The sequence below is a fragment of the Corvus moneduloides genome, chromosome 8 (assembly GCF_009650955.1).
Source record: "Corvus moneduloides isolate bCorMon1 chromosome 8, bCorMon1.pri, whole genome shotgun sequence".
Classification (NCBI taxonomy): domain Eukaryota; kingdom Metazoa; phylum Chordata; class Aves; order Passeriformes; family Corvidae; genus Corvus; species Corvus moneduloides.
Genome location: NC_045483.1, coordinates 11843895 through 11871786, shown reverse-complemented (window position 1 = coordinate 11871786; position 27892 = coordinate 11843895). Strand labels below are relative to the sequence as shown.

Here is a 27892-nt window from a genome sequence, read left to right as displayed (position 1 = left end):
GGTAAAAAGTCATTAGATAAATTTTGAAGCTAAAACCCAATCTCTAGGGGGTGACTTTCCCTCTCTGCTCTGCTTACTCTGTAACAGATAATACTGCAATAGTGGTCATGGCATGGGCCAAAAACCTGCCAATTGCCCTTCTGAAAAAGGATTTTATAGTGATGTTACCCTTTCTGCTCCACAGCAACACTGAAGCAGTAAATGAGGCAAAGAAAAAAATATGCTGTAGGAAATCAAGAGCTCAATGGAGAAAATGTTGCTGAGCTTGTCAGATAGCTTTGAAGCAGGATGGGTTTATTTTTGTTTGGTTTGGGGTTTTTTTTTTTTGTTGCAACAAAGTTGCACCAACCAAGGCTGCTGATGATCCTGGGCTACAGAATTCCCTTTCCAGCAGTATGGGGTTGACCATGGGAAACTAACTTCTGGCTAAGTGGATTCTCAGATCTGCTCAGTGCTGATTCAGCCCCAGTGAGCCCTCTGGAAGGCAGAGTTATTAAAGATGTGGAGGGCATTCTGTGGGGCTGGGAGACATTTTGCCAAGGAAACAGCAGTGCTTTTATTATATGAATTAATAACTAGCCCTGGGTGTGCTTCCAGAGCCAGAGCATATTAGAATATTAACAAGGAGGTGCCATTCCCTTAAACCAGGCAAAGGGGTGAAGCAGGGGGCTAAGTGGTGGTGGGTGGTTGCTGAACTTGGTTGTGGATACCCATAAAACAAGCAGGTAAAGAGGATTCCTCTGGCTGAACTGGAAATTTAGGACATTTCTTGTTCAGTCCATAAGGGCAACATCAGCATTATTTAGGGCTTGCCACAAAAGGGTGTTTTTAAGCAGACATATTCAGAATAATTACTTTGATTTTCTGTGGGTTCATATTCTCAAGAAGAATGACATCCCTGGCATTACTCTGGAATAGCTATCCCACTTTATGTTCATATTGCAGTTTATTCTGGAATAATTTCTACAGGGATTCTTGCTGCTGAGTTCACTGTGCTAGGATCACACTGGAAATATCCCCACTCCTTCCTTCTGCTCTCTTAGAAACACTTTGCAGGGAACTAGAAACAAAAGAGACTTCATGCTCATTTAGATTTTGTACAAGACTTCCTTTATTATAAATAAAGCTGCATGAGAAGATCTATACAAATTCAACAGTGTCCTGCTATAGAAGCAGCGGTTTAAGTACAGCATTGTCAATCAAGGAAGGCCTTAGTTTGCAGAATTCTGGTGTCACTGCCCATCTTGGCTGCATTGCCAAGATTCATCTTTGTACTAGTTTTGCTTCTGAGCTACCATGTTATGCACAGACAACCCCAGTTCTAAAAAAAGACAAATAATAAATAAAGCTGTTTCCAAGGTAAGGTCCTATGAGAGCCAACCCCTCACTGAGCAGCAGCAAAGCTGTTACAGGTGCTTTAAGTCTCATTTCTTCACCACAGAGAAAACACTGCAAAGACTTTGCATTAAAAATGGCTGGTGAACACCAAATCCTGCTGCTTGGATACTGGATACATTTTTGGATCATTTTGCTTTACATCCCTGTAAGACCTGTATACAGAGCAACTTGCAGAGAGAGAAACTGTTTTCTGTGTCTGCTTAACAGTGAACACCCAGCATCTCCCCTTAGAAGAGACATTCAGCTCCTAAACAGCACTAATAACCTTAGACCAAGACATTTTCTGAAGGCAAATGGCTCCTGAGGCTATGCTGTAGATCAGTGGTTGCTATCAACCCACCACTAATTCCATTGCTTTGACAGAGCCTGTAAGAAAATACTAAAACCACAAGTTGAGGGCACAGGGAGTGGTTGGAAACCAGTGGAAGGCACTCAGAGTTCATCTGTTGAATTCACTTGGTTAGCAAATAGCAAGAACAGTACTGAGGCACAAGAAAGAGGCCATTTACCTTTCCTTAGGATGTCTCACATCCTAAGGATGTGAGATACAGGCATGCCAAAGAGATGTCTGTTACTCAGGTTTGTTACTCAGGTGTCATATGCAGTTTGGTTTTAAAAGAACGTTTTTCGCTTCAAACCACAAAATCTCACTTCCACTCCCACCCTTTAAAGCTGCTTCCTATGAATACCCACCCGGATTTTAATCAAGGCAGAACTACACATGGGCAACACTAAAAATTCTTAGGACATTTTTGCTGGCTGATGGAACTGGATTGTCTTAAAAACCTTATTTTGCGAAATGTGAGTGTGGGCTTTTACTGATAGGCTAGTATTTGGTAGGCAAAGATTTGACACAGGAGAGACAAGGAAGTCCAAGGAATGACGTGCTTCACATCATGGCCTCCTTGTACCACGGCAGAGGTGTGGTCCGAAGAAACTGTGTACTAGCCTATCTTCTGATGGGATATGTCTGTACCTTTGGCTTGTAATGAAGATCTCCTCTCTGAGGCTGACTGGAGCACAGCTTATAATCACAGAGAACCCTTCCCCCCAACAGGCATGAGTGGGTTCCCTCACAGCCTAAATGCACAGACCAGATCACTTTAAAGGTGCTCAGGGCAAAATGGGCATATGGCATGTAGGAAAATTAAGCCAAGCAATTTGCTTTCAGTGGAATCAAACCCATAAATTACTTGATTCAGCTCCAGCTTGTGTTCAACTAAACCCCATGGGAACACTTCAGGGTCAGTTTGGGCATAAGAGAGAACAGGCATACAAGTACAGAAAACAAAGAACAAAAGATTTCAATCCACTTATCAGTTCAGGTTCCCTTTGAGTCTGAGCAGTGGTGCTTGGGGCTGTGTAAAGACGAGTTTGTGCATGTTTACAAGCCCATTGCAACTGGCTTGCAAAGCTTTGTTCTGACATTTTAATAGGGGAGTTACCTTATTCTGTTCAACAGCCTTTTCTTCTCATGCTCCCCCTGCTCAACCTTATATAAAAGTTATTTTTCAACTCTGAATGTAATTTCCTGAGGGACCTGGGTTGCAAATTTGTTTCTGTTCTTTGGACAGTCTAAATTTAGACTCCTGACAGGAAACGGCAGAGAAATTCTAATTTCTCTCTGGCTGGGCTTGGGGCACATTTAGAAGCAACTCCAACCACAACTGCTCCAGCGTGACCTGTCTGCCAGCAGTCCATGTAAAGCTGCATCTGCTACGGGCACTTTGCAGTAAACCTGGGCAGGTAAAAATGGCAAATGGCCTGGGTTTGCAAACAACTTACACAGCTTCCAATGCAGCCTCCAGGCTCCAGTACTGACCCACCCTCCCATTACCTCTGCTTGTCACTACCTGCTTGCCATGTCCCCTGAGATTGCTCCTGCTCTTTCCTATTGAGGAAAGCCCTCTTGGCTGTACTAAGGAAAGCCAGGGGCTTACAGCACTCGTTAGCGTCAGCAATTAGTCCTGCCCTGTTGCTCTGCCAGCCCTGGCAATCTCCCAGGCACTCATCACCAAGGATGCTGAAGCAAACACTGATGATCCACGACTTCTGCCTGCTGGCATTACCCACCAGCCTCTTCTCTCCCATTCCTACCTACCACATACTTTCTGCTCAGAGATCCTACTTAACTACCTGTGGTAATAAAAACCAAGGGAGGCAGCACTTTGAGCATAGTTCCCTGTCACCACCTGTGCTTTCTTACAAACCAGGTGTGGAGACACGAGTTACAGCTTTCTCTGCCTTTGTGCGTGAAGTGTCCCTCACTGGTGGAGGGAGAGATGAGCAGACACCAAGGAGGTGGTGAAACAGTTTTTACCAGGAAAAGGGAGGAGAGGACATGTCTATGCAGAGTTTGTTTATCAACTGGATAAGGCTGGATAGCAAGCTTCATGCTGTATGCTGTCCCCAGCAGTGATACAGGATTCAATCTTCTCTCTGATGTGAGAGAGGATTGATAAAAAGGGACCCGTGGAGTGACAGTAAAAGCATCCCTGACGGGTCTTACCTCACAGAACAACCATCCTCTTGTAAACAGGATTAAGGGAAGCCCTAGTGTAAAACTTTGCAGGAAATCCTAGTGTAAGAAAATGGTAGGAAAGGTCCCTTAGCACTGGAGGCCAGGCTCCTGGGACCAGCATAAAGCAATTATGCACTGAGGCCCTGGCTTGGACCCCACACTCAGGAAGTGAGGATCTCCTGAGTCCTCTCCTCCAGCAAAGCCACCTTGCTGGGGCTGGGCAGCCCACTGGCACAGCACTAACGTGCTTCCTGTGGGATTTCAGGCATTTCCATTTTTGCACTGTTTTTTTTTTTTAGCCCATGCCTCAAGATTCTCCCCTGGCCTGAAAGCCTGCAGCAGCTCTCCTCCTTTGCACTCCCAGCTCAGCAAATTACAGTCCACTAGTGCAGCTCCTCAGAGCAGCAGTCTTTAAAAAGATTGAGGAGAATGTATAAAGTAACTATTGCCTGCATATATGGAGCAGAAGAGATGCAACACGGATCACAAGGCAGCTGCAGACAACACTGCCCAGGTCTACTACATGAGCATCTTTTGCATCCCTTCTCCTCCCTGCTGGCCTTGGCCTAATTAAAACCACGTGCAGAGTCACATTCTCATTTGGAGGGTGATTGTTTACTCCTGCTACCAGACTGCTGAGATTGGTTTCATTACAGGATAATTTTGGAGAACTGCTTCTTTTACAAAACCAAAACTTACAGCAGTCATAGAATCAGAATAGTTTGGGCTGGAAGGGACCTCCAAAGATCATGTAATTCAACCCCTGCTTTTCCTTTCTCTCTAGGCTGTTCTCAAGCCTTAGTGCCCCAAGGTAAGGAAAACAAACAACCCAAAATGTCAGAACTCAATAGTGGTGTTTCTGTTATCTAAGGTAAAAAAGGTTCCTGTTCATAGATCCATACCAAATGGGCAGGAATATAAACCACTAGCCATGTTACCATGGAAGACTTGAATGAAATGGTCTGAAGACACAGACCCTGCTCTGCTACATCCTCCCACAAGAGAAAAAATGTGCAGGGGTGTTTTTGAAGGACAGGACAAGCCATTTAAATTGCTGTTGCAAGTCCAATCATCAAGAAGGCTTTTTCTTCTCTTTTTTTTCTTTTGTTTTAATCGCAGTTCCCTTTTGAAGCTGTGTTTTATTTAAGGATTTTCATCCAGTCCAGATCTTGTGCATGACCCTTGTTGTCTCCACACCAGCATGGAGTCTAATGGTGCACTTTCCATTGGTGAAAGAGCTCCTGCTGTCTGCAAGCAGACAGGCTGCTTCGATCCCAAGATCCTGTCTCTGATTTCCCCCACCCTGTTCTTATCTCCCCCTTCTGAAGGAAATGAAGTATATGGCCACCATCACACTCCCCACCCCCATTTGCATTGCAGGCATCTGAATAAATTACTTGTATTTCTTGCTCACCACTGCTGTAACATGACTGAGGCAAAATAGAAAAATATATTCTTAGCTGCATAAAACCAAGCACAGCAGTGGAACAGAAACCTACTTCAACACTGTATCTTCCAGTTTCCCCCTATTCTCCCCTCATTGCCTCTTCCTTTCTGCAGGAACCATGGTCCAGGACAGGTTCAGCTCCAGACAAGAAGCTGTATTGGCAAAGTTAGCTGTCTCCAGGAGGCTTCAGGAAGTTGCCCTCTGGACTTGTGCTTAGAGTTTGGCTTTGGTTAAAGGCGTTCCTTACGGATCCCATTGGTGTGTGCAAGGGGAATGTGCACTGTGTACTCATTGATCAGTGCAGACATGTTCCTGAGCATCTCGTGGAATGTGTCCACCATCTTCCCGTAAATGTCCCTGCGTAGCACAAAGGGACGGAAAAGGTTGAGAGGCTCAGCCCTCTGAAATATGATGGGGAAACCCAGCTCTGCTGGTACCTTCCCATTGCCAATAAAGAAGTGATAGAGCTTCTTTTCATGCAAACATTTCTCTAGGAATTTCAGCATGTCCTGTAGGCGGGCCTCCAGCTTTTCTGGGGCCCAATCCTGACTGGGACGTGCCTGCAGGAGATGCAGCAGCACTGTCTTCAGGTGGTAGTTGGTGAGCCCACTGGGACCTGTGAGGCTGCATTGCTTCCCATGGAGGAAAGAGAGGATCTGAAGGCAGCTGACGTGGCAGGCATTGGCAGGCAGTGTTTTGGAGACCAGCTGGATGAACCTTCTCTCATACACTGAGAAGGTGAGAAACCAGTGGGTGCTGGAGGGGATGTCTGCTGCCAGGCTGCTCCGAGGGAAGTGGGAGATGAAGTAAACATCAGAGTTCTCATACTGCACCACAGGGGTGAGGTTGAAGGCAATCGATTTCCCCGATTTAAATTTTATCTTCAGGGCTCCTGGTGAGTCCAGGAGGCTGAAGGAAAGGTCAAATTCATACTTGTGGGAGATTCTGTTCCAGGCCTTGGTGACAGCAATCTGGAACCACTTCATGACTTGGTCAGCATCCAGATATTGAGTATTTTTGAAGCACAGGAGGTCTTCCATCTCACTGCTGGGCCTGGTACTACTGACCTGGCTATGGAGGAGGCACAGCATATCTTCCCCTAGTTTAGTCTTGTCACAGATGCAACCTGTTGCATCCTCATCTGCCCTGCACACCTTGATAGTGCCATAACCTTGTTCATCTGGGGGAAAAGAGTCACCAGAGCACCAGGTTTGGCAGCGAAAGCAGTAAGGCTCTGGGGGGGCAAAAGGCACTATCAGATCACAGACGAAGGGTTTGCGCACTCTCCAGTTCTCATACATGCTCCCCACACCCACGCAATCTTCCACTTCCATGTCGGCATCCCGGTTACAAACACTCCTCAAGGCCTCCAGCAGGTCATCTGCAAAGCCCTCCACCATCTCCCGCATCCTGGCCATGTCTCCGGTGGTACCCAGGATACGCTTCTCATAGAAGCTGGCCAGAACAGCCTTGTCAGGGAAGGCCACTCCTTTAAATGCTTTTCCCAGGACTGCCATGTCATCTTCTTCTCCTCCTGTGTCCTGCCAGTTCCCCTCTTGGAAATCCTGCCTCCAGAGCTCAATCAGCAGGAAAATGACCATGGAAAGGGCAGTCCACATATCCCATCGGACTTTTTCCTCTTTGCTTTCCTCCACTACCACTGCAGCCTTTTCCAGAGCCTTCTGTGTGGCTTCCTGGTCCGCGATTTCCTGCTCCAAGCGCAACTGCTCCAGCCGAAGGCTCTCCTCCCGCTCCTTCATCTTCTGGATGATTTCTTCCGTGTTCTCGGGGACGGTGCCATTCTCCTTAGGGAAGAAGAGCGGGTGGTTGACAATAGCTGTAATCACCAGTAGGCACACCCGGAAGAGTCCCACGGGCATGGCAATTCCTTCCCTGGAAGAGAGAGAAAGGTGGAATGACCCATGATTCGAAATATCTTCCCTCAAGTGAAAAAATGAAAGGAACTCCCCACTGCAAGAAAAACTTTGACATCCTTTCTAGCCCTGAAAATAATGCTTGAATCTAGAAACTCCTATGTGCATGGCCCTTTCTGCAAGTTAATAACCAACTTCCCAAAGAGGCTTTATCAGCTGACAGTGAGATGGAAGAGGCTCTTATTACATGAACTGCGAAAAACAGAACTGTGAAGGCACTTCCTGCTGTCAACCCCTTGTGATGCTGTTAGGCAGTATGGGAGGGCATGTCCTTCCTTTGCCTCTCCTTTAACATTCCCTGGACAGAAAGGAAAGAAAGAAGCAAGCAGAACCTCCCCAGGTGTATAAAAGCAGGGCTGGAGACGAGCACTGCTTTTTCTCACCATAAAGCTAATATTTCAGATATGACAATGGTATAGGCAGGTCTGTCCTGGCCACCTTCCATGTTAAGCATGTCTGGGAACCCACACAGCCTGCTTGGATCAGGGCAGCCTTCACACATGAGGCACACGTGAGTGGGAACAAGCCTGCACAGCTTTGTGCTTCTAAGCAGGAACTACAGGCAAAGCTCTTCCTGCCTTTCAGCACCACCAGCATCAGGCTGTGGCAAACCCTCCTGGCCCCCAGGATGCCTCATGATCACATTCCCCAGAAGGAGGGCAGAGACTCTGCTAAAATGGAAAGGGTTTCCTTTAGCTCAGTAGTTCTAAAAGCATCAGGTTGCTTATTTTTGGTGCTTATGACACTACTGACCTGTGGAAGACATTAGTAAAAACCACGGTTAAGCCATCTCCCCCAAGCAGCCCCTTAACAGCTGTGCTTGCAGCCAGCTCACTCCTGTTAGCAGTGACCTCAGCAAGGCTGTGAGTCACACCCCAGCCATGTGCCAGCAACAGTCCCATGCCCTTGGCATGACTGAGACCACTATGGTGTTTTGGAGTGACTTTGTGTGGTTACTGGCTCTGCTGCTCCAACCCCACATTTAATAAATCTCTCTGTGCCATGGGGCTCACAATGAAAGGATTTAATTCCCAACTTTCTGGGACATGGTGCCATTGCCAGGGTCTCTGCCTGGTGGTGACAAGGCCTCCCAGAGGGCTGGGCCAGATGGTGCTCAGGCTAAAGCCTGGCCTGTTTCCTCCCAGCTGGCATTTCTGTTTCTGGAGGGCTGGCATCACTATCAAGAGCCCAAGCGCCTGCCCAGGGCAGTACAATCTGAAGTTGTCACCCACTGCTGTGATGTTGGAAGCTCACCAGTTCCTCTTTCTAGCAGTATCACCTCTCAGTCCCAGCACAGGGAGATCAGAAGGACAAGATAGACAAGCAGGGATATTTCTTCTTCCAGCTGGGAAATTTTAGCACAGCTGCTTTAATGCCTCAAAAGTGCTTGAGAGAGAAGGGTTTCTGTTACAGAAATAAAGTCTATCAATAAAATACTTCATCAATCAGACCAGAAATAGCAATCTCATTCCTAAGTAATTCTGCTGTGGGATTGAAGCTGTTTCATAGAGAGCCAAGAGATGGTGAGGCACTCTGTGTGCTCCAGGAGGTCAGGGCTGTAATTCTGACCCCCCGGAATAGCTCCTTCCTGGCTTGAACCCAGCATGTTTTGGTGCCACAGCAATCCTGCTGTCCCAGCATCTGGGCAAGAAGGAAAATATCTCTGGCAATCTCATTTATGCCTCCACAGGGCACACAATAAAGATAAATGCATCCCAGTGGACCTTGTTATCATAACTGCACAACAAACTGCTGGTTTTGACTGCAGGAACCTGGATTTCCTCAATGTGAGCATTTACTGTACATGGGAACTGTATCCTTCGGCACACAATTATCTTTGCTTATGAGAGGGCTGGGACTGGAATAACCAGGGAAGGGAACAGGATTGAGATGAATTGTCCAAGCAGCAAGAAAATTCACACGGTGCTCAGGATAATGCTCCATGCCCCTCCCTGTGTAACATTTACCAACTACCCTTTTTTTAGATGCCATGCACATGCACAGTTAAATGTTCTTATGCAGACATTGCTCTGGAAATAGTTTGTGGCCCTATCCTGTCCTTTTTTACATTTACATTAACTCTTTAATTCATCAGGCAACAAATTAAAGATGAATTAATGTCCAAATCTGGGTGTTCCAGCTATTCAGTGAGCTCCATGCCTGGGCACATTTTAAAAATAAACTGGAGTCACCCTGCATTGCAAAGGGCTTTATCAGTTTGCTGGGGCAGGGCAGGAAGCGCTCGTGAGTTCCCTTCCTTAGTGCTATGCTCTTGCAGACCACATGTGCCTTCCAAGCTTAAAAATAACATGGCCAGGGGCCAGGTGCCTCCTTCTTGCAGTCTTGACCAGGATGACATCACTGCTCTGCTCTGCTAGACCACTGTCCCTGCACATGAAATGTTTTACTGTTACCACATTACTTCTAAGATGCGTAAGGCTGAAAGAAGTCAGCTTCTTTAGGATCTTCTTTCTCATGCCCAGCTGCCCATGGGCACACTGCTGCCACAGTTACCTGTCCCAAAGCTCTGCTAGCAGCAGGAGTTAGGCCAGACATCCCCGAGTCCATCACTGGCTGGCTCAGTTGAATTCACTCCAGGTCACACTGACATTCTAGGATACCCCAGCTCATTTTGCAGGATTGGGTTAGGGAACTTGCATGCAACCTCTGCCCTCAGCAAACCCTACAGGCAACCTCTGGAAACTGGAAGTGACAAGATGGTCACATCATGTGGATTTGTGAGAGGAATATCTGTTTTCAGCCCAGAGCGAGTTCTGCTGGTCAAAACTGCCCTTTTGCTACTGTAGCTACTGACTCCAGAAAATGAAGCCAAACATTAACCTCAGTTAAGGTTTAAGGTTAATGGTGCTCAGTGACTGAAGTCAGTGGAGCCTGGCCTCGGCAGCAGCAAGACTGGTACAGGCAGAGCGTTCCCACATCTCTCAGACACAGCTTTCCTGGCTAATAAGAAAGACTCAACAATACAGGTGAAACCAGTAGCACTGCCTGCTATGGCGCTCCAGCATTCCCCATAACAAAGGCTGCTCTTCCCCCTTGCTTTTAACTCCAGCCCAAGCTATTTAAGCCGGATAAAAATATTTATGCCTGCTCAGGCTGAGGCAGCTTTTGTGTGGGGAAGAGGGAGAGAGTCCAAACCTTTCCAAGCTGGAGACTAAGAAAGAGAAATGGCAATTTTTCAATCTATGTGTCAAATTTAGCAACATTTCAAATATGAGGGAAAAAAATAAAAGGTATTCGTAAATTTTTAAACAGCAAGTTCTCCAAGCAATCTGCAACCTTTTCTGAATTTCTCACCCTGACAGTTTTTTCCTTTAAAGTACAAACAACATCTGGACTCAGTAACAGGCTTACATCCTACCTACCTTCTGCAGAACCTCTTGTGGCAGTCCTGGGGCTCCAAAGACCCCCCCCAAAGGGTGCCAGAGTCTGCACCACAGGCAGGCCACTCCTGCCAGCAGCCAAAGTAGCCCTTGCCCTGCTCCCTGGGCCAGGTGAGAATGCAGAGACCCTCCCTTTCTTCTGTGGGCACGAAGCAGGGAAAGGTGGAGGAAGACCAAAGAAAGCTGCTTGGGAAAGGGAGAAGGGCCAGGGTATGTGAAATCTCACTATCTTGATGTAAAGCTGTCTCTGCTCACTGCCCAGCATGTGATGCTACTTGTTCAAACCTGCCTCTGGCACTAGAATTAGTTTCCTTCTGGGCTTTTCTGTGCCACTCACTCCTGCAGTGACTAGGGCCTTCACCGAGTTTAAGGTTAATGACCACTCTGCACAACCCTGGGAAGTGAGGGGGCAGACACCATCCCACCCTCCAGCTGGGAGTGAGCGCTCAGAGATAAAAACAGCTGATCACACTGCTGCTTGATTACAAACATCAGCTGCATCCTGCAGCACTTGGTATGTTCAAAGGGTCCACCAAGGGCACCTTCAGCCCTCCACCTTCAGCTCCCAGGCAGGTTAGCCTTCATCCTTTCAAATCTGAAGCTGCCTCCTCAGCTGGAGGATCCTGACCAGCACCAGACCAGGTCCTGGATGATGCAGGAAGCCCCAAGAGAGGAAGGGGAAAGGTGATGCTGCTGTCATACAGTTCAGGTTGGTGCCATGAAGCCACAAGCAGAGGGAGGCCAGCTCTCACCCTAGCCCTTTGCTGCCAATTTAGTGATGTTTGGCTCACCGAGAGCACAGTTCCAGGTAGCACAGCATAAGGAAAGGGAAACAGCACAGGAAGAAGCCTTCACAGAGCCAGGCAGCAGCAGCTCCGCCTTCAGCTTCTTCTCCTCTTCACAGCATCACAGAGGTCATACAGGGTTTGTGTGGACCAGCCTGAGGCAGATGCTGCCCTGTGGCAATGTGTGCTCTCCCCCTTCCCAAGCCACCCTTTCACAGGGCATTTCCCGGCAGGAGCAGCAAAGTCCTTCATGGAGATGATAATGCTCAAAGTCATAACAACATCCTGTCCCTTCCAGCTAAATGTGCTTAATTTCTGACATCCCCAAGCCTTCCTCACACCCTTTTCCATAGCGGCTTCAGACCCTTTTGCCTCCTGCTCAACCTGGCAAAGGAAAGAAAGAGACGGCAGCTTGCAATCTGCCTCTGCAGGCTGCTCGTGTGCTCTGAGCCCAGATAACCCTCTACCTTCTCTGAAGACATGGGAAAATATTTCTCTTTCATTAACAGTGCCTTCCTTTACTCCAGAGTTCCTCATATTGCTTTATTTTTTCAGCCATTTTATTCCTCTAGATTTTGAATCACGGTAAGCAAAACATGCTCTGGCTGGTGTTCAGCAATAAACCAGGTAGGAGAGAGCTGAAGCTTTGATTCTTAAATTGGAAAAACCCAAGTCAAGCCACTGAGTGCAGTTCAGTATTACACTGGAACACGCCAAGACATCACTTACAACACACTCGATTGTTTCCTGCAATCTGTCTGACACAAAAGGCAATGAATAGGTGGCTGCTACATTGTGTTTTGCTTTGGTAGGCTGCAAGAAAAGAGGCATTTCAAGTAGATGATAGAAAATATAGCTGGTTGGGAGGCCTTTTTCGTTGAAAGCTGCCAAATTTTTAAAACCAGAACTTTCATGGGAACAAATATGATTTCTGACTCTCTCATTGGGAAGATCCTTGAGGTTTGGAAAGGACTCTGCTACTTGTTTTGACTGAGATTAACACCTCAAACCATCCACCAATCTGCAACTGGGACGTTCTTACTGGAGAGATGCGAACCTCAGTGTGAAGGGTTTCAGGCTCAGCTCAGCTGCACTTCCTCACCGTTGAGCTTCTGGGAGCTCTGTGATTCCTTCTCTTGCTGCACAACAGTAAACAAATTACCTTTCAACCTTTGAGTGTATAGTCTGAAAAAAGCTTCTGCTGCATTTACAGAGATCTAGGCAAGAATAAAAGTTTGCTGAAAGCGTTTAGTAATGCACCATATCCTTCTCCAACTTGCAAGTATCACTGCCACCTCTGCAGCTATTCAGATATGATCCAGCTGCCACTAAAAGAAATCAGGTTTTCTCTTAGTGGCGACTACAACCTCTGATTTGTAAGAAACTCACAAAATGACAGGGAAATGGGCAATGCAGAGATGCAGGTCAGTATAACTGTTCCTGCCAAAAACCTGGACAGAGGCACTTCCTTAGACAACCCCATACCCACACAGCACAACGCAGCCAGGACAAGCTCTTGCTCTCCCATCTCCTGAGCACACAGTCAACTGCAGAACACACAGCCCAGACAGGAAAACTAAGGGATAAAAATCCAATACAGAGCCTGAGCAGCACCAGCTTGTGCTTTCTTCCACTTGAACTTTCAGCTCCTATGAATTAAGCTGTGTGCAGGACGTCAGTGGGATGAGATGTCGACTGGGACAGAACAGTGCCAGCCACAGCAGCTCTAACTCATGTTCTGACCTGTTTTTTGAGCATTAAATTAGTGCTACAGACAAAGTACCAAATTCCAGCTGCCAGCACAATCTCAACTGGTTCAGCCCCGGCAGATGGGATTGGGCTCTGTCTTTGGCTCTCTACCAAAGCCACAAGTGGGGAAGAACCAAATGCACCAATACATGAGGTGCAGGGGCCTGGATGTTGACACTGGTAACACAGCCACGTTTAAAACCAGGACAAGCCAGCTGCCCTGCCCAGGACTACGGCAGTCGGGTATGGCACAGCAACCTCCTTCCAAACCATGCCTGGAAGCCACACCCCAGATTAGCTGCTTGGCCACAGCACAGCAGTTGGACAAGGCCAGTTGCCTGATAGCTATTGTTCTGCTGTTTGATTGAGAACGTTAGCCTTTCGTAATATCCGTGGACATCCTGTCCCAGGCCTGCTGCAGTGCCAACAGGGTCAGTCGCGCGGCCCGAGTCGGACATCCTGCCCAACAGGTCTGCTGTGGACTTTCAGAAACAATATTTTTCTCCTGGAGGTCACCAGAGCAGGTATTTCCAAGGAAATGCTGATGCTCATCCTGTGTACAGGACTAGATAGCCCTCCCTTCCCACGGGCAGGCAGATTCGGGGGGGATAAGCATGTGAAGGGCACTGACAGTGCTCTGGCGAGAGGAACGACACAGAATTCAAGACCAGGATAAAACGGCCCCCCTTTATTAATGAACTAAATCTGTCTTTTTATAACTTGGTTCGCAATAGAGGAATGATATGATTGGTCCATTGATCAACCACCTGCCAGTGTGATTGGCTGAACAGTATAACACCCATTTCCAAAATATTTCTTCCAGTGTACCAAAGCGATCTCCACAACAACCTGCACCTGTGAGATAGTTTACAAAATCTCAAACTGTTTCCCAGCTAGGCTGCGTGAGAATGGAGACTTTCACAGGTGGCTGTAGAAAGCTAGAAAATTTCTCTGCTAGCCTTTTAGTATCCATAGAGTAGACCAAACTTTTGTGGGTTTTGTTGGTTTTGGCTTTTTTTTTCTGTTTTTGTTTGGTTGGCTGGTTGGTTTTTTTTTTTTTTTTTTGTTTAGGAGGAGAAAAGACACACACAAAGAAAAAACCCTTAACTTACCACCCTTACTGGCACCCTCTTCCTCTAACTCAACATGATGGGACCCTGGGCAATAGTCGATCATTCCCTTGCACACTCTTTCATCAGCACAGATGGACAAACACCCCTGCTGCTCCACCAAAAGCCTGATTGTGTCAACCACAATGTATGGAGCACTGTCACTGCACACAGGCTCTCTGGCCTCCACCTGGTGCTCACGCTGGGCCCCACTCTGGTTGTCACCCCTTCAGCCACACAACAGCTCCTTGCATGTGAGGAAGCCATGGCTCATGGATCTGGCCTGGCAGTCACCTCAGGGAGAGGTGGTGAGTACAGAAAGGGTTCAATTGCCAAGATGTTTGTTTAAATCTGCCTCCCTTTTCCCCACTTAATTCTCAGCAAGGCGGAAAAAACCCACACCACTGCTGTTAAATCAGGCAGTGGTTAATCTGGCTCTCCTCATCCTGTGGTAAGCATATGCATCCTTGTACATACAACTTAACTGTACACCCATTGGAAGGAATGCTTAGTTATTAAAAGAATTGGTGGAAACTTTCTAATAAAGTTGATTTCCCAGCAGGGACACAGCACTCCAGCACATCTGAAAAAGAGCACATGTGGATATTGACAAGGCTCAGACATGACTTGCAGTGTGATTACGTTTTACATGTGAAACTATGAAGTCCCATTTCAGTCATGAACCATGAGCATTAACGTATTACAGACAGCAGAAAGCACAATAGCTGCCAGACACTTCCACACCAAACAAAAACACAGCAAAAAGAAATTGTCATTGCAGGTTGGGAATTTGGCTGATCTGAGATCTACTCCATCACAGTCTCGACTCAGAGACAAAGCCACACTCACAGAGACCAGCAGGGCCAAGTATGTGCTTAAACAGAACTCAAAAACGCTGGATGGGGTTGAAGGTTTGTGTGATATTGGACCATTGTTTTGCTAACTAGTCACTGCTGTTTGTATTCAAACAATAGGGGAAAAAACTGTATTTAAGAACTGGCTATTGTTGCCAAAACATCACCACAGAAATCAAAAGCAATGCTTTATTCCATTGCCTGAAATCCCAGCTTTTTTTTTTTTTAAACACAATATAGTTCTTTAAATAAAGTAAAAAACAAAACACAACCCATCAGCCTGTGAAAGCCCCTGCAGGGATGGGTAGAGAGTGTGGAAGGAAGAGAGAACAAGAAGAGCACTTTTACTGCATTGCTCCATTTCCTTGCCTCTGACCAGGATGACTCCCTGATCTAAGCAGAGACACTGTGCATTGCACACAGACTCTGAGGGAAGAATCAAACCCTGTTACTTCATTACCTAGTGACTCTAGAAAAGATCAGGAGAAACAACACAAATGCTTTGGGAAGCAGAAATCCCAGTCTTGGCTCACTTGCCATAAACCTAAAAACTGCCAAGACAGACGCATGCACACAAATATGTTGGCTGCAGAGTACTTCTGGCTAATCCCGCTCTTCAAAATGAGTTTGAATAAATAAAAAGCAGCAGAAGTCATACAAGAAAGTCATACAAGAAAACAAACTGCCCCACTTCCATACAACATTTCCATGAAGCTTATCCTTTCAGCACTCATGGCCATCAACCCAGAGCCATTTTCACCCAAGGGAATGAATCGGCCTATTGCCACATGCACCCATATTTAATAATTTGCATGTGCTCTCTGCTCAGTCCCCTCTTCTTACCAAGAAAACAAAACATCTCTAAGCTCTTTGTTTCCCTGAAGAATTTGCAAACTGAACGCTGGGAAGAAAAACTAAAAAATCCAAGGGGAAAGGAGTGATGTAACCTGCAGGGCTGCAGCAGAAGTTTCAAACACACATACTAAGATTGTGAAGCCACGTGGTTTTCATTTGGGATGTTGGGGTGAGCACATACGGTTGCTTTCTTTATACCATAAGCACAACAAAGGAAGGCTTTGTTTGAAAGCCAAGGGACAGCCTCTCGGCTCACTTAAAGGCTAAGTTACAACGTAATGGGAACTGTGACTCATAGCTGTGGGGCCCCTGCTCACGGGCACAAAAACCCCTCTGCTGCAGCAGGCAAGGAGCTTGGCAAGGAATAAAGCCTCCACCTCCACATGGGAGACCCAAAGCATCCAAGACTAGTAGCAAATACAAGGCTGAGCTGAGAGCACGTGTTGTGGATGACTTAGCACACAAATACCTCCCTTTCAGTCGACATTTCTTCCTGTAACTCCCTCAGAGTGTGAGATCATAACCCTGCACCTATTCCAAGAGCACGATGCAGCTATGAGTCAACAGGAAGGTGGGATAAACATCATCCAAGCACCTTCAGACCATCTTTTGACTTTGGCTGCAGAAGAGCATTGCCATGGTTCTTAGACTGAGCATAGCCATCTCACTAGGTGGGACCACACTAGAGCTCTGTCCTTAAGTCACCTACTGTGCCAGATAATTTGTGCCATTTTGTGTTACAGGAGGGGAGGGTCAACTGGTGGATTCCAGCTACTCAAAATAAAGACACCCCTTCCATCCTTGCCCCCACAAGACTGGAAGATAAGGGTAATTTTTAATTACCATGAGTTGCAATCTGCAGTGCAGAGGTGTCTGTGCTGCTGAAACTTCAAGTATTTTCCCTCACATTTCTAACAGTCCCAAGGTATTTGGTTGCTAAATCCCCAGAGGCCTTTAGAAATCAAACTCTCCTCCGAAACCAGTGGCAGTAAGGTACCTGAACATCCAGGAGGAAATAGATCAGGATCGAAGCATTCTGGATGCAGATATGGAAGATCAAGCTCCTCTGGGAGGATATACTATAGTATAGTGTGAATATCAAGTGTGACATTTTAAGTTTGAGAACATCTCCTCAGCTCCACCTCTGCTATGTGTTAACACTCTACAAGAGCTTAAAAAATAGGAGAAAAAGGAGGTCTGAAAAAGCAATACAGTTTCTTCCCTCTGCCTACACGCACGGCTTACACTGTGCCTGGATGATTTCTGGCAAGTCTCTGTTTACTTTTTTCTGAAAAACTTCCAGCAAATCTCTGCTTCTCAAGGCAGTCTAGACTACTTCTTAGCTGCCCCTACCTGCAGGAAAATCTCCTTATCACTGCATGTGCTTTCTCCAAACAAGCTGTATGGATCCCTGCTGGGATCCTGGCACAGGCAGGTGGTTTCTTGTCTTAGGGAGCTGCTTCACCTCCTTGCAGACAGTGTGGGAACCATTTGGTCCCACTCCTCATCAGGTGCTCACCATTCATCACCAAACCCTCTGCAATTTGGAAGAGCTGAAAGCAAGGCATTCTGAAGCCGATTCACATTGTTTTTATTTGGGTTTGACCACAAACTCTTCCTTTTCAACTGATGGCACCCACCATCCCTGGAGGCAACCCATGAAAAGATGAGTTGGTGACACAGGTGGCTCAGCTGACACCTTATAACTCATGTCCCTTTTCCTGCTCAGGGCACAAGAACCTTCTCTATGTGCTCTTCCCCTGGTTTCAAAAGTGAGGGAACAGTAAGTTTTCCTTTGCCAGGCAACCAGCATAACCCTATGAGTTGGAGACTGTGCCTAACAGGGCTTAAATTCTGCAACAGTTGGCTGCAATGGTCCTCATGCTTGCCAACACCATGCTTGGTTTTCCTGAGCCACATACATAGCAGTGGGATGCACCAGACGTTTTCCCTATAAATGCTGAAAAAGCATCTCTGCCTTGAGGCAAATACTGCTGATACAAATAATGTGCTAGATCAGCCAGAAAAACCTGACTCTGGAGGAGGGATAATAATGAAAGATGGCGAATGGAAAGGAAAAAGAGAAAGAGCTTCATTTACACACAGGAGAATGGCAGTGGGCCAGCTCTCACAGCTTTGATCGGGGCTGGCTGGAGGAGCCAGGGAACTCTGTGAGCTGAGCTTTGCTAGAGCAGAGCAGCTGTTTGAACTCTGTCATGGGAAAAAGGGGACAGACACCACCCAACACAGATCCAGAATAAATAAGTAAAAAAAAAAAAAAAAATCACGTGGAAAGCATGAACTAACAGGTACTCAGAGCTGTAGCAGGACATTGTGGCAGCCAGGACTGCTGCTCTGGCAGTTCCCTCTGTCATCAGCTCTGGTTCTTGCCTTCCCACCACTGTTACCCACAGAGCCTCCTGTCACACGCAGAGCAGCACTGCCAGACATCTTGGTTTCACCCAGCAGTTCTCCTTTCAGCGTGTTTTTAGGGGTTTTCATACAAACGTGAAAACTCTACACATCGCTGGCTTGTGAAAACAGTTTCCCTTTGTCTGCCGCTGCTGTCACCCTTGATCATCTGGAAGTTGTCCAGGCACTCCCAGGCATTTCTCTCCCTCTAACACTTAGAAGAGGGGAATTCCAGTACTTTCCCAGTCTGGGTAAGGTACTTCTGGCAAGTTCTCCTGCACAACAGAAAATGCATCAGTAGCTGATGTCAGCAAAGCTTTGGACCCTTTCTTCTGCCATCACTCTCTGACTAGATCCCAACTGTACCAAGCAGTCAAATAAAAACAAGTTTATATTGAAAGTCCAGAAGAGAGAGGCTTTTAACACTGATCTTCCACACTGAAGCCATTTCCAGATTAAACCTTCACAACATTGCTACTTTTGCTTTGCAAGAAGCTGTCTCCCTCACTGCTGGGAACATTTCTAAAATATGAGCCACACCAATTTCCTTTCAGCATTTCTGCTGCAAGGCTCAAGATCTCCTAGTGAGAGCCCATCAAGAAACTTTTTAAAATCCCATCAAATCTGGAAGGAAGAATGACCCCTGGAGCACTTACCTGCTACACAGCTTTGCAGGTGCTCATTAAACTTCACATTACTACCATCACTGTGATGCAGAGAAGACTAAATTCAGTCACCCGCCACTGAAGCACAGCCAGGAAGTCTGCAAAACACAAAGAGAATGAATGAGGAAGTGAAGGCAGAAGATGGGTACATAATGCAGTTATCTAAATTAGGGATTGATTAAAAGAGAGATTAACTCATATGCCCTTACCTAATAAAATTATCATAAAAGCTCAACAGACCAGAAATAATCAGTTTGAAGTGATCAGGGAAGAGTTAAAATGCTGCTTCTCCCATGGGAAAGTGTGCAGATCACACCGTTGGTCTCTCAGCCTTGCAGACCTGTCAGCAAGCAAGGACCTCCTCCTCTGACTCCATCCTCACCCACCAGCACTCTCCTTTTAAAATGGATTAGGGTCAAATGAGCAGCTGCATAAATGCAAGGGCTGGGACAGTTTTGTCTGGGATTAGTTTGTCTAGAAAAGCATCTAGCTACTGTAAGCAGCTTGTAAGGTAGAAATACTTGCTCGGGGAGTTGGGTTTAGAGAGCTAATGGGAGAAACAGAAAACACAGAAGAGGCAGGAAGCAAGCGTAAGAGCACAGGAAGATGTGAAACACAGAACCACAAAAGATAAACTACAATATTTTAGGATAGAGAAGTGAAGAAATTTTATATGCAACAGGAAACAAAGTCCCCCAACCAGAAGCAGGAGAGGACTCAACAAGCTGGTTGCAGGCAGACAACAGAGACATTACCCAGCTGTGCACAAATGGGCTGGGGAGGAGGAATGCAGCACCCTCATTTCCAGCTACCACCACTTCAAACCTTCCCACTGTCTTCATCCAAAGCCTGGTGAAATGATCAGTGTGGGCTGAGCTGGGCTTTAGAGTAGGGCTCAGGCTCCAGGGTTCAGCATTAGGTTGACACATCCTTGCTCTCTTGAACTCCTTCAATTCACCTCCCTCCTCCCACGTACCTGCTTTGACCAGACTGTGTGTACAGTTTCACTTCTCTGTGGAATTTCCACTGTGAGGCCAGATGGAGCAAATGGGCTCTGCTCAGCCCTCCCATCTTGCAGGGCTGCTGGTGCCTCTGCTCAACCTTTGCCACAACACCACCACCAGCAGTACATTGTGCTGAACACAGGAGAAAGACACCCCAAACCTCAACGGTCTGGATCTGCACTGTAATATCCCAGTGGATATTTGTAAGCCCTGAGGGCCTGCAATGTCTGGTCTCATGGTGGCTCAGGGCCAGTGAGGTAGAGCAGGTGCATCTGCTTGGAGGAAAGGAGCTACTAAATGCTGTGCAGGAACTGTTGCTTTGGGACTTACAATTCACTTGTTAAGATAATTTTCAAATCTCAGAAGAGAGAGCTTAAGTTAGGGTCTCCCTCAACTATGTGCATAGATGTTGGAGAGACCTTGACTGAACCTTATGGGTACTGGAAGGCCACAATGATGTCTCTTCTAGAACCTCCAGGCTGAACAACTCTCTCAGCCTGTTTTCATAGGAGAGGTGCTCCAGCCCTCTGATCATCTTTGTGGCCTCCTTTGCACCTGCTCCAAGAGTTCCATGTCCTTCCTGTGCTGGGAACCCCAGAGATGGATGCAACACTGCAGATGGAGTCTCAGCAGAGTGGAGTAGAGGGGCAGAATTCCCTCCCTTGACCTGCTGGCCATGCTGCTTTGGAAGCAGCCCAGGACACGGCTGGCTTTCTGGGCTGTGGGCACACATTGCTGGGTCAGTCCAGCTTTTCATTCAGAGAGACCCCAAGTCATTCTCCACAGGGCTGCCCTCAATGAGTTCTCCCAGTCTGTCCTCATATCTGGAGTTGCCCCAAATCAGGTGCAGCATCTTGCACTTGGCCTTGTTGAACTTCATGAGATTCTTGTGGGCCCACCTCTCAAGCTTGTCCAGGTCTCCCTGGATGCCATCCATTCCCTCTGTTGTGCCAACAGCACCGCTCAGCTGGGTGTCATCTGCAAAGCTGCTGAGGGTGCACTTGATCTCACTATGCCACTGATAAAGGTATTAAAGAGCACCAGTGCCCAAGGGACACAACTGGCTCTCTCCTGGACAGAGAGCCAATGACCACAACTCTCTGGATGTGTCCATCCAGTCAAATCCTTATCCACTGAACAGTCACCCCTTCCAATTCATTTCTCTCGAATTTGGAGATGAGGGTATAGTGTGGAATCATGTCAAAGGTCTTACAGAAGTCTAGGTAAATTAAATCAGTCTGTCTTCCCTTGCCAAACATTGCAGTCACTCCACCATAGAAGGCCACCAGCTTGGTCAGGAATGATTTGCCCTCAGTGAAACCATGCTGGCTACCTCGAATCACCTCTTTGTCTTGCATAAGCCTTCTTAATACTGCTTCCACGAGGAAGTCTGAGCAACTGAGTTTGTTTTGAGTCAGCCCTACACAAGAGCCTCCTCTCCTTGACAGAAATAAAAGCTGTCCCTGCTCCAGCGAAGCTCAGCAACTTATCTGGCCTTCAGGTCATGGCAATAAAACCTGTTTTGCTGCTGGTCAAGGTTGGCTCAGCCAACTTTGCACGGCCCACGTGTGTGTGTAAGTATAAACAAGCTAAAAAAAGAGCCCTGCTGCAGCTACACCCCAGGCCAGCTCTCCATCCCTCAAGCTGCCTGAAGGTTGGCTACCTGCCTCCCTGCCTGCTCCAAGGAGTGAGTGGGCAGAAGGTTTTGCTTACACAGCTGAGCCCACATCCCTGCAAAACCTGGAATTCATGGTTGGGCACATGACGGTGCTACCCAGTGCACACCCTGGCCACGCTCTCTCCCTCTAGCCTGGAAACCAGAGTCTCTACCTCTCTCCGCCACCCAACAATTACAAGTGCTGATGGAAAATATGCTGCCTGGCAGCAAACCTGCTTTTTCCCCAGTATAAATGGATTGTAATAACACTTGGGAGAGAAAAAGCTGGCCCACCCAACAGTCCATTTTAAAGGGGATCTAAAGGAACAAGCCAGAAGCTTTTTTCAGCTTCCTTTTCCATTGCACCACTGCTATGGATTGCAATTGCAATTCTGCAGAGCAGAGTGAGCAGGACAGGACAGGACAGCACAGGATAGCAGGGACACTCATGCAGTGTCTTCATGGAGTTCATATACCTGTGTTAATTCATTTGCAGGCAAGCTCCAAGATACTGAAAGCACAGTCAACAAGTAGACAGTTGCAAAAGCCAGACTAAAATTGTCCTTTGGAAAACCATACAGTTTTTCTTGAAAAACAAACTCAGAAATTAGTGAGATCAGCTTGTGAAACACCAGTGTTAGTTTTCTGTGGATCAGATTCCTTTCCAGTGTTAGTCATTGCCATGCAAGAAGAATCATAAGCATTGGCATCCCTCTGAGACATCATGCAGAGACACACAAGAGCCCTTACTGCCATGGATAGCACCAACAAAAAAACAAAAGGGGAGCAGGACATGCAGCTTTTGGTTACCCTAGTCATCACATGGCCCAAAACAATTACTCAAGAAAACCAAGTTCCTCAGTCCCTGACCAGGGATATTTAGCCTGACTTGAGGCAGGGAAGGTAGTGTAAAAAAAAAAAAAAAGAAAAAGAAAAAATGTGTTCTTAGTATATAGTAATGCTCCAAGCAACAAGGAGAGGAAGAGAGCTAGGTGGGGAGGGGCACCACCTGAGCTCTTGATAAACAAGTTCAATGCCTTTGGTGTGCACAGGTCGCTTCTTCCTTGCAGATGCCCCTGGTGTGAACACAGATCACTGAGTCTCGTACACCCAAGTCATGCAAGCAAAAAATAGTGTCATCTAGAGCTGGGAGTCAAGAAACCCTCAGGGCTGGTCCCAGTACTCACATTGGTTCTCTGAATTTGGGAAATCAATTCACGTCTCTCCACATCTGTGGCAAGCACACTAAATATGTGCAGTTCCCACGTGAGAGCAGCATGAAGCATCTATTGTGCTGAAAACGAGGCTGAAGAGAAGGCTTGAAGTTTCTATTCCTAATTTCTATGCTCTACTTTTCTTTGAGGACTGAGAGAACCGCGTTCACTTATACTAAGGAAAATCTGATTTTAAAAGCAGATGCCTATGAAGGTAGCCAGAATCACTTTAGTCAGAGTTGCAGAAGAGCATTACCATCATCACCAAACCAAACTAAAAAACCTCACACAACACAATAGCGGCTCTCCTGTCCATGAGCTGCTTTCATGGCAGCTCAGATCCTTGCCTGGCAGCTCATGGCAAACGTTTGCGCCTGAAGGAGATGCACTGAGTATGGGTGAGGCCTACAGCACTCATTAAAAACATATTAACAGTAATGTTTGCTTAGAGACACTGCTCATCTTGCCTGACCACGTAAGAGATGCCAATAGCAACATGTCCTATTTTCCTGAAGGATTTTAGCATGGCAGTTCCCAAAAGAACTGTTTCAGTGGGAGACTGCCAAGCTGAAGATGCCAAGGCCACTAAGGCTCATGTTCTGCACGTCAGTTTTACAGACCACTGACTTCCAGTATCACAGTCCTGGCTCACTCTGGTTTGAGCTACAAATACCTGCTGGCCACCATAAAAAACATGCCCACACACATGAAGAGCAGCTCTACTGAAAATATCCCTTCTTCAGCTCCACTGAAAACTTCCCTCCTCCTCTCTGTACTCATTAGTGAGATGTTGTGTATCTCAGAAGAAAGACAAGGAAGTTTTAAGCCCAAGCCGTGTAACACCGAACGTGCAGCAAAGCTCAGTGATGCATTTTCCACGGACTGTACATGTCGGAGGTCAGCGCTGGCCCCAGGACAGCGGGGCTGTGGCACCAGCAAAGGGCGATGGCCGAGAGCTCTCTGATCACACGGCTCGCTCCCGCCGAGTCCCTGCGGCCGCTCTCCCGCCGCTCCCGGCGCCCCGCGCCTTCGCCTCCCGCCGGGGCTGCACAGAGAGGGATGCCCAAAGCTCTGCAGGAACTTTGGTGGGCGCAGTGCCCCGCCTCAGGGGCCCGACCCTGCCGGTGGCCCGGTACCCACCGAGACGGAGAAGACGCACAACACAAAAGTTACCCTGTGAGGAGAACCCGGGGACAGCCACACCACCGCTCCGTCCCGAAGGCGGGCACGGCCCTTCCCGCCCTCCCGCCCCCCCCGGACAGACTCACCGGGCCGGGCCGGGTTGGGTTGGCGGCCCCGCTCCCGGGCGCTCCGCGCACACCGGCGCTGTCGGGCGGCGGCGGCTCCGCGCGGAGAGGGGCAGGAGCCCGCCCCGCCCGGGCTGCCGCTGCTCTTTGGTTTGCTGCTTCTCTCCTCCTTCAGACCACCCCCGCCAGCCCTAGGAGCCGAGCCGTGCCCCGGCGGGCGGCAGCGGGCTGTCTGATCTCCCCCTCGGCTCCCCCATTAGCTTCCCAGATGGTGTTGGACCGAGGGCACGGCGGACGGAGAGGAAATGCGCTCATCTTGCTTCTCGGATGTATTCTGACCTCCTGGTGGTCGTGCCTGAAAGTCCGGAAAGCAGTTGAAACACGTAACCTCGCGTACTGTTCTTATCAAAGCAAAGGAGTAGATCTCGGAGGTGCTGACCCATTTTCGTAATCAAAGCTGGCACAAGGAAAAAGTTGCGGAGCTGCTAACATCCTTCCGAGGCCCAGAAGTGGTACCAGTTTCTTTAGAATCGTAGCATATCCTGAGTTGGAACGGACCCACACGGTCAGGTCCTGGCCGTGCACAGGACAACCCCACCATGTACCTGACAGTGTTGTCCAAATGCTTGGTCCTTGTAGGGATGTGGGAACTGAGGCACAGCAAGTGTTAGCTAATGATCAAGGCCACAGTAAAGGATTTTTGAAAGTTTTCCAACACTACCCTCACTCTCGAGTTAAAGGCCATCTTGTATTTCTCACAGAAATAAGTTTTCTCAACAGCTGTCACTTTCACAGGAAGATTAAGGGCATGAACATAGTAACATCCATGTGATTTAGGGAACTATATTGTACCTCTCCTCTTTCCACAGCATTGCAACAACGGGTTTATATTACTACTGCTCTGGCATGTTGCATGTTCTCCACCACCACTGCTTTGATTTTTTTTTTTAAGCTCAGATGGTGAACACGTGCGGTGGTGGGAGACAATCTGCGTTTTATGTTGCACTAAGACTTTGTGCTATCAGGGGGACACCAGGCAAATGTGGTGGCACAGATTTGTTCTGAGGCTGGCTAGCTTATGAGTGATAAGTGGGACTGTTAAATCATCCTATTCTTTGTATTTCCTGAAGTGCTTGTCGAATTAAATAACAGTTTAAGTGTTATTCAAAGGGTTTGTGTTTGTAAATTTGTGTATACAGCTATTATTTCCTCAGTGTCCGAATCAAATTTATTCAGTTTTATTAGTAACCTGGATGTTATTAGTACATTCCTTCCTCATATGCCCTAATCTATGGAAATATCTCTACCAAGAGCAGTACCGGAATCTCCCTGCTTCTCTGTTGCAGGATCCAGCCTGTCTGGTGCATTGTTTATTTCCCCTGGGAACTTCACAGCAGCTGGAGGAGAGAAAGCAGCTCCTTTGCCAGGATCACAGCTATTCATCACCTAAGCCAGAGGAAAATGTCTATTAAATATCACCCACATAAAGCCATAAGGTAGTAATTACTGATTCTGAATGTGTATCTATATGGATATACACAGTGGACAATACAAATCACTATAGTTTACAGTGGCTATGATTTGTATGTATCTGCAAAATTTCTCTGGGATACAGGGAAAGACCTGAACATTTTTCACAGGAAGGCTCACATCTCAACAGATTATATTACATATCCACCATCCTAGATTCAGGATCTACTTTCTGTGCCACCTAGGATAGTATAAAATTATGATAACAATACAATACATGTAAATGGAAAACTCAAACCAAGACACATTCATTTGATTTGTGTTAGGGTGTTTTTGATGCAGCTCAGCAGTCTGAAAGAGGGAAAGCTAGAAGCACATATCCTGATAACTCTAGGACATGATTCATTGTTTGAGTATTGCTGCACTGCAGAAGGCTTGAGATCATTATCTTGCTAAAGGTAGTAATTTATTTGATAATGAGCCAAGCTCCGCTAACCTTACTCACATGCTGTGCAGGACCTGAAGCTGCAAGCAGTGGAGTAACAGTACCATAGTTCTTCACACACTGGGACTTACCCTGTGGCACTGTGACATGGCTACTACTGCAGCAGAAATTAGATATAATAATATTATTTCTAAAATGGACTCTTAAGATGCCATCAGCAGGGGCAGGACAAAAGCAAGATTTGGGCTGAGAGTCAAATTTTAGATACCTTTCTCAGCTGCCTTCAGACATGTTAGAAGATTGAGAACTTATTCTTTCCACTAGTATTTCTAATTCATTACAAAACCATCGATAGTTCTGTAAACTCTTAGAAATGGTAAATAAAAAAATCGAAGAATACAGGAGACAACTGCCAGCCTGGAGTGCACAGAGGGATTACACTAACACTTCACACAGAGAAAGCAGGAGTGATAATCTTAGACTTGTCAGGCCTTGCTGGGGCCCAGCCTTGTGTAAGCCTGAAGGAGACTGCAGCAGGACAGTGCTTTAACAGGCACACCAGAAGCAGATCAAGGGGAGAAGGGAGTGGGGTACTCCTACCCATGGTGTTCCACACCTCCTGGCTATCATGCAAGGACATGTGCAGGGAGACGGGATCACCTCCTCACAGGTCACTATATGGTGTCCTCAGCTACCTCCTTACACCTGACCTTATAAACATCTTAAATCTCAGTGATTTCTCCAGTCTTTTCTGGGTATTAAGATTTTTTTCTAAAAGCCTCTTCCTGCCAGAGGAGTCAGGTGTCAAATAGTGAAAGATGCCAGACAAATTTTTTCATGTAAGGAAAGACTTGGTGGTTGAGAATAAAAAGGCTGAAGAATACAATGTGAGGGGAACAGGAGTATGATATTAGGGCCTGGATTCTGCTGCTGGAACCAAAAGGCTGTTGGAAAGCTAATGAGCTCACAATGACTCTGTGTATTTGAAGCTCATCTTTAAATAGACCCAAATGTTCCTGATTGGGAAGACAGCCATGGGTCAGAACTGGTAGGCAGGTAATGGGAATAATTGATTGAAGAAACCTAAGAGCTCTGCAGGGCCAAGTGTATTTATGTTACCTTGTAGGCTTTCCTTTATAGCCTCTCCAGTGATTAATGATGCTGGGCAACCAGGACAGGCAGGGTGACTTCTATCGGACCATTCCTTCACATATATAGGAAGAAAAGTTCCCCCATCTCATTCTCTAAAGCTGAAGGCCAGATTTGTAGCATAAACCATAACACTGGGGATGGTAAGAGCCCACAGTGGGCAGTGATGGTGAGGGGGATCTGCAGAGCATTGCTTTCATCCAGCAGTCTTGGAGAATCCCTGTGTTTGGCTTGGAGAAGGGTAAAAGAGAGGAATTTTCTAACAAGCATGGCAGGCCACAGTAATCCCAGTTGCATAACTGGGAGGAAAAACGGATGGAAATCTGTTCTGCAGTTTCAAACCATACTGGGGAATAGCAAGTTCAACTTAGCTTCAGGATTATTGAATTAATTTTAGTTACTTTCCATAACTCTCATCTATTTTATTTTTTATGTAGAGCATGTAATTGTACATTACACACAGACCACTTGGCAGCTCTAGCTTCTCAGAACTAACCAAGCTCTTTATCTGGGTGTTTCTATTAATTGAAACATTGCCATGATTTAACTTCTTATGAAAATGGTAATGTTTCCTCT

The 27892-nt window shown here is 46.9% G+C and overlaps 1 protein-coding gene across 2 annotated transcripts; it reads right to left on the bottom strand.

The window, feature by feature from the left end:
- Positions 1 to 1087: 1087 nt before the first annotated feature.
- ITPRIP (inositol 1,4,5-trisphosphate receptor interacting protein) lies at positions 1088 to 24287 on the bottom strand. Of its 2 annotated transcripts, none has more exons than XM_032116394.1 (3): positions 24274 to 24287; positions 19122 to 19228; positions 1088 to 7259 (listed from the first exon to the last, which is right to left on the bottom strand). In XM_032116394.1, exon 3 carries the CDS (start codon positions 7244 to 7246, stop codon positions 5597 to 5599), a length of 1650 nt encoding a protein of 549 aa, XP_031972285.1. In that variant the 5' UTR covers positions 7247 to 7259; positions 19122 to 19228; positions 24274 to 24287; the 3' UTR covers positions 1088 to 5596. The 2 variants fall into 2 exon arrangements, with proteins under 2 accessions (XP_031972285.1, XP_031972286.1); XM_032116395.1 differs by lacking the exon at positions 24274 to 24287 and adding an exon at positions 19340 to 19454.
- Positions 24288 to 27892: the final 3605 nt, after the last annotated feature.

What these genes read in the sequence shown, in the direction of transcription:
- ITPRIP (XM_032116394.1), bottom strand. Translation starts at nt 7,246, where the DNA reads ATGCCCGTGGGACTCTTCCGGGTGTGCCTACTGGTGATTACAGCTATT.